This window comes from Phyllobates terribilis, unplaced genomic scaffold (genome assembly GCF_046119375.1).
Source record: "Phyllobates terribilis strain yellow unplaced genomic scaffold, ASM4611937v1 Scaffold_71__1_contigs__length_7168151, whole genome shotgun sequence".
NCBI classification, from domain to species: domain Eukaryota; kingdom Metazoa; phylum Chordata; class Amphibia; order Anura; family Dendrobatidae; genus Phyllobates; species Phyllobates terribilis.
Genome location: NW_027362831.1, coordinates 6,152,255 through 6,158,856, shown reverse-complemented (window position 1 = coordinate 6,158,856; position 6,602 = coordinate 6,152,255). Strand labels below are relative to the sequence as shown.

The following is a 6,602-nucleotide window of genomic DNA, read 5'->3' as shown; positions in this document are numbered from 1 at the left end:
TCAAACTTGGCCAGGTGGTTAAGTAGCACGCCCATTGCAGAGCAACCAACTAACCGGTCTCTACCGGTCACAACGGGAGAAGGGGGGTGGCGTACTACAGTGGACGCGGCAGCACCTTCCGCGCTACTGTCGCCATTCATGGCGAGCACCGTATCCTGCCGACTACGCCAAGATGTAACGACCGGAACTCCGGTCGCATGTGTATGAGGAATACGGCGCTGCTATGAATGACTCCGACCTTTGTATAGTGGCAAATAACTTTCTTTTTACTGGTCACAAAAATGACAAGGTTAAACAATTCTACAAAATATGGGCCACAACAGCCACTAACACAAAATACAAGTTATGCAGCCCGAGAGAGCCCAAGTGCCAATCTCGCGGGGATGAGCCAATCTACCCCTGGGCTATGCCGCTCCCACCCTTATTCAGTACAGGACCTACCAAGGACGCTACCGCGAAAGTGGCACGTGGTCCTCCCAGGAATATAACCTTATACCCCCCTCCCACACTAATACAATGAGATCTGGGTACCCTTGTTTTCCCCTTAGAGAACACTCATATATATTTTACCAACGCGTTACCTATACAGTGTACAGTTTCTCTTCTTACAAGAGCAAAGAGAAATCTCTCAGACTTAATGCATATGCAAACAGTTAACAAACGAAACCTTTAGCTAGACTCTGATCTCCGGCCAAAGGGTTTGATCTGCTTCTCCTTCTCACCAAGCTCTCCAGCACATCCAGGTGTCAGCAGGAATTAGAATCAATCTCAGTCTCAAAGTGTAGTTCACAACAGGGCTCCTTTGTAGTATCCACGTGCACAGTCTTAGTATACCAGATCCTTCACAATCTCTGGATCATGCCTGCTCAAACCATCAGCAGTGATATACACCAGGCAGTTCTCAGCACTACTGGAATCACTAACTAGCTTTCCCTAACTGACTACACAGTTGGTGACCGGTCACATATCTCAGTTACTCACAGGGCACAGCCTCTCCTTGGACACACAGTATGGCCCCAGTCTGTATAAGCTTTCCAACATCAAAACAGCATTCAGACACCTGTTGCCTTCTTTCTGGACTTCCTGGATCAGTGTTTTCCCGGGCTTTTTTTTACTTGTTTCTTGCTGACCCCTAATGGCCGGACTAAGTCATTGCAGGAGAAATTTACACTGTCATAAAAAATGAGCTCATTACCAGAAAGACATGTCAACATGTTACGGTAGTCATATGTAGGAAACTCCTCTTTACACCGCTCATCACCCCTCACATATGTCTCTGTAGTATTAATATGGGTCAGATCTTCACCCTGAAACAAATATTGTAAAAGTCACAGACAGATGGAGAAGTCACATCTATGATCAGTTCTAATCCTGCCATCTCCACCGTTTTCATTACACAAGTATAAAACATATAATACTGGTGGATAAAACAAGACTGAGCACAAGACCTTCACAGCCGTCTACACATCATAGGGGAGATCTCATGACACCTTCTCTCCATCTACCTGATGATCCTGAGGAACATTGGGATCTTCTTGTTTAGAGTCCTGTAGAAGAAGAGGACGGGGACATCTCTCTGGTGTTGTCCTCTTACTGGATAAAACTGGAGGAAACACATACAGGGACTGAATTCGTTCTTTACATACAGATAATTATTGGCCGTGTGTATTTAGTCTAGTCTATTACCTGGTGATGTGAGGGGATGGGGAACCTCCATCATGACGTCCTTGTACAGATCTTTGTGTCCTTCTAAATAATCCCACTCCTCCATGGAGAAATAGACAGTGACATCCTGACACCTTATAGGAACCTGACACATGCAATAATACCGTCATCCCCCTGATCCCTTCATAGCGTTACTGTATAATGTCCCAGCAGTGTCACCTCTCCAGTCAGCAGCTCAATCATCTTATAGGCGAGTGCTAGGATCTTCTGGTCATTGATGTCCTCATGCATCAGGGGGTGAGGTGGAGGCCTCGTGATTGGGCTCAGGGGTCTTCCCCATCTCTCAGACACAGGGTCCTGACAGCGCTCACTAGAGGTCTTCTTCACTACTGTGTAATCCTGGTTATGGAGAGACACATTAATAAACCTCACTACAGACATTTCCAGAGTCCTCACTTCTCCAGTTCTGTCCATCTGTTATTCCCATAGATAACAATGATGTAATGTGACGTCATCAGAATCTCTCACCTCTCCAGTAAGCCGGAAGAGGATCTCTAGAGTGAGATATAATATTTTCTCTGCCATCTTGTCTCTGTCCATATCCATCTTTGGTAAATCAGGAAAATTCTCTTATATAGAAGATCTTCACTGAGAGGATCTGATATGGTAGAGACCTGAATGAGAAGAAGATGAGCCGACGTAACATCATAAAAATCCTGTGTAATAATACAATTACTGGAGACAATAAGGGAAATATATGAGGAGATTTATTATTTTACAGTATTTAGTTTTCTGCTTTACATCTAGTAATAAAACCTATATATTTTTGGCCACAGAAGACCAGCAGTTTCTTCCTCGGAGTCTGTAGCTGAATACTTTCTCACAAGATGGTGGTTTGATGGTTATTATGAGATGGTTGTTTGTTCTCGGCCCCGACCCTTTCACAACTCCTGTTTCCTGGTTTAATCACAAGAGAAACACATAAGAGAACCTGGCTTACACCTTTGGGTTTTCACAAATGCGGCATTGATAAATGTCCACCATGTAAATATGCCGAACACAAGAAATAGATTTAATCACATTAAATAAAACATTTCATTACACAATGTATCACCGGCAGCAGAGAATTTGTAGTATATTGTATTCAGTGTCTGGGATGTAATGTCAGATATGTCGGATGCTCCTCCTGTAAATAAGGCAGAGAATTAATGTGCACATAGGAGACCCCACTAATCCCGCGGCCATTAACTCTTCCAACGTTTCCACACATTTCCTAAGAGAACACACTGGTGACTGAAAGAACTTTCAGTTTTGTGGCATTGAAAGGGTAAATAGTTCAGGTGTCGGGGAGATGGCAGAGGAGCATTGCTGAACCGTGAAGCTTCCTGGACACTGAGGCCAAATCCATCGTATCGGAGGGTATAAAGAGAAGGACGGATCTTATCTTACATTACCAGACCGGTGAAGGGGCCATATTGTGATGACTGTAAGATGATTGTGTTTCATCATTGTCTTTCTTTGTATCACATCTATTACATCTATTAATGCCGCCATTCATCCTGTGCACAGGAGCGGCTGCTCCAGACATTTATATCCTGCTCGGGTTTCATTCTTACCTTCGGTTCTGGGTATGAAGTATCACTCCGAAACGCGTCACCTCCACCTTAATCCTCTCTGGATTCTTTCCTCCAATGTTCTGATGACGTCCCATCATTATTGTGACATAAGGTTATAAAATGAAGGAATAAAAGTTTTATGTTATTTGAGGTCCTGGATCGTCCTCTATGTGTGGACGGTTATCACTACTATCTACATTATTGTGCTGGAACTAGGAGAGGAATAATGGCGTTGTGTGAGGACTTCTCTGGGCTTCTGTCCTTCATCCTGCAGTCGTCTGAATGGATCTAATGTGGACGGGAACCAGCTAAGCCGCATTCTGTCCACAGCTGTTACCTCACTGTTCACACCACACAGAGACCCCAAAAGAGCCTCCGTGCTGAAGGGGTTAATGCCCCCTGCGCCCAGTAATGGGGGATCTCCACATACCTCCACCTGCAGAGCCACCACCACATATATGGCTGTGCGCACAGGACCTGTGATGAGGTCACAGGAGGGGAGGAGTCAGGGGTCACATGATCAGGGGCCTCAGTGAATGCACAGTGTGAACTGTGCGGCTCCTGTACAGTGATATCCGGAGTGAAGACGCTACATGGAGACGTCTCCGCAGTCAGTGACATTTCCGGCATTATTTGCCCCTCACTACTGGCACAATTACCCCGCGCCGCCTTTTCTACAGTTTTATGTGTGAATGTAACGTGGGATTTTCTCTGCTTGGAGACAAATAGACGACACATGAGGTGATTATCACCAGTTACCGGACGTCTACGATATGGCGGCATATGATTGTGCTATCCACTTCATACCAGGAGCTAAAAGGCCGAAATCTCGTATGTTTAACCCCTTCCAGGGAGGGCGGCCTTGAAAGACAATACTCAGAAGAGTCCGGCTAAGACCATGTTCACATCAGCAGATTATAAATTGCTCTGATGCTCATCTCGAATAGTTAGACGAGTATCATGCGAGTGTGCCATGTTTTTCTCGCCTGCATCCATATACAATGCGCTTTTAACATCGTCTTTTACTTACTATAATCCTCTGTGTAACTTAAAGCTGCTTTATAAAACTAAGAAAACAATCTTATATACAGATATCTATAGAAAGATGTTAGAGATATGATAGATAATAGATAGATAGATGTCCTGCTGAAATATCATTTCACAACTCCCTATATGTTATAAATCTGCACCCTTTAGAGCCTTTCATGTGGAACTAAAGGGAGTTGAGCCTTGTTTAACCTAATAAATAATTTTAAAAAAACAACATGGGGTCCCCCTATTTTTTGTAACGAGCAAAGGTAAAGCAGACAGCTGAGAGCTGATATTATCAAGTTTGGAAGGTCCCCGGTTATTGGGCCCTCCCCAGCCTAAAAATACCAGCTCATAGCCACCCTAGAAGTGGCGCATCACGAGATGCACCAATTATGGCTTTTTGCCTTTGCTCTTCCCAATTGCCCAGATGCATTGACAATTGGTGTAAAGTATCTTAGGGTTAATGTCCGCTGTGGTTTGTCAAAAATCACAGCTGGCATCAAACCCTGGTGATAGTAATGGAGAGGTATCTATCAGACAAACCCATTACTGACCCAGTAATCAAAAATAAAAACACCCACGGAAAAATACTTAATTTGAATAAACACTCCCCATCACTTTTCCTGGTTCACTATTTTATTAAACCAACCCCCCCCCCCAAAAAAAAAGCATGCAGGTCCAAAGTAGTCCACCGAATCCGATGATGATGGGCATTCCCACCATATATGTAACACAGACCCGTCTGCACCACCACACCGCCAGCACAAGTCCGAAGATGCTACGTAGCACAGTGCGACAATGGTGCCATCTAGATAAAATCTTATCGTTTTTCTCCTGGGCACGGCAAGTAATAGATAATTTGTGGGAGAGTATGAATGTTTTTTGCCTATCCTTCTCTGAAATTTGATGACCCAATTCCTTCTCCCAACCCCAGTAAAGGGTAGAGGGTCATTGCTGGTGTCCATTTGTGTTGCTTTGTGTATGCAAGATAGAAGTTTAGTACAAGGACCTACTTGAGTGATTAAGGGTTCAAACGGAGTGAGTTCATCCTTTATACTAGTAACATGTGAGAATTTATAAATGACCTGAGCTGGAAATAAGCCAGGCAGGATAGACTCCTAATTGGAAAGGAGCCACGAAGTTCTATAACGGAAGGAAAAGAGCCTGATCCCATGAGAACATGTCTCAATCTAAGGTCATCAGATCAGTCCCAGATTAGAAATGAGTCCGTACCTGAAGCAGAGGGAAAATCTGGGTTGCCAAACAAGGGCGTTAAGGGACCCAACCTATGTGGTATAGATGAAGAGATTAAGACTTGATCCCATGTTTTCAAAATGTGTTGAATGGGTATTGGTAATTGTTTAGTTTGTACATGTATGTAGTCGATCCAAGGTAGAGATGTGAGTATCCACGGATAGATGTCCCCTTCCAGTTTCACCCATTGCTTATGTTCCACAGACGTGAACCAGTCCACTGCTCTCATAAGAATCAAAGATTGATGGTAATTTTTTTTAGGCCAGGCATACTAGTACCCCCCTTTATTTTTGGAACATCACAATATTTTAAAATGTATCCTAGACCTCGACGTTCCCCATACTACCTAATAGCATTGTCAAGATAGGAGAAAAAGGTCTGAGGAACGCAGAGAGGAATGGTCTGGAATATATAAATAAGTTTTGGCAAAATGTCCATTTTATCACATAAATACAACCAAACCAGGACAAGGGTTTGAACTTATAATTCATTAAATTTTGAAGAGTTTGTTCAAGGACAGTGATATAATTTAAACTATACAGATCATCCATGTTCCCTGGAATTTGTGTACCGAGGTACTTAGCTGTGTCTTTCTGCCACTTAAAGGGAAAGTTAAAAATTAGCTGTTGTCTTATGTTATCGCTTCTGATTCAGAGTAGTTGACTTTAAAATCACTTACTTGGCCAAATTCTTCGAATTCCTTTAGTATAGAAGGAAATGAGATCATTGGGTTTGAAAATAGAGCAACAAGTCATCTGCGTATAGAGCTAGTTTATAGTGATGTGAGCCTATAGTAACTCCACTAATATCTGGATTTTTATGTAATGCTACCGCGAAATGTTCCATCACCAATGTGTATAGGAGAGGTGATAAGGGACACTCTTGCTTTGTCTCATTTTTAATAGAAAATGTGTCATATAGAAGGCCGTTTACCCTATAGCTTTAGGGTCAGTGTAGAAGGATAGAATTTTAGATAACAAGAGTCCAACCCAATTTTTCGTAAGGTGCTCTTCAAGAAAGTCCAGTTCATTCTGT

General features: G+C 43.1%; 1 protein-coding gene across 6 annotated transcripts; it reads right to left on the bottom strand.

Moving 5' to 3' along the window:
* Positions 1-295: 295 nt before the first annotated feature.
* Positions 296-3,793, bottom strand: LOC141194441 (uncharacterized). 6 transcript variants are annotated; one of them, XM_073662362.1, is made up of 8 exons: positions 3,712-3,788; positions 3,282-3,361; positions 2,467-2,622; positions 2,194-2,339; positions 1,885-2,064; positions 1,687-1,810; positions 1,506-1,603; positions 296-1,307 (listed from the first exon to the last, which is right to left on the bottom strand). In XM_073662362.1, the coding sequence occupies exons 4-8, from the start codon at positions 2,269-2,271 to the stop codon at positions 1,089-1,091; spliced, it is 699 nt and encodes a 232-aa protein (XP_073518463.1). In that variant the 5' UTR covers positions 2,272-2,339; positions 2,467-2,622; positions 3,282-3,361; positions 3,712-3,788; the 3' UTR covers positions 296-1,088. The 6 variants fall into 6 exon arrangements, with proteins under 6 accessions (XP_073518463.1, XP_073518460.1, XP_073518461.1 ...); XM_073662359.1 differs by having other exon boundaries at positions 2,780-3,793; XM_073662360.1 differs by having other exon boundaries at positions 2,467-3,361.
* Positions 3,794-6,602: the final 2,809 nt, after the last annotated feature.

Excerpts from the sequence above, each read along its gene's own strand:
- LOC141194441 (XM_073662357.1), bottom strand. The coding sequence starts at position 2,271 with ATGGATATGGACAGAGACAAGATGGCAGAGAAAATATTATATCTCACT. Across the intron at positions 1,811-1,884 it reads TTGAGCTGCTGACTGGAGAG|GTTCCTATAAGGTGTCAGGA; the intron begins GTGACACTGCTG and ends TGCATGTGTCAG. Across the intron at positions 1,308-1,505 it reads ATGTTCCTCAGGATCATCAG|GGTGAAGATCTGACCCATAT; the intron begins GTAGATGGAGAG and ends TATTTGTTTCAG.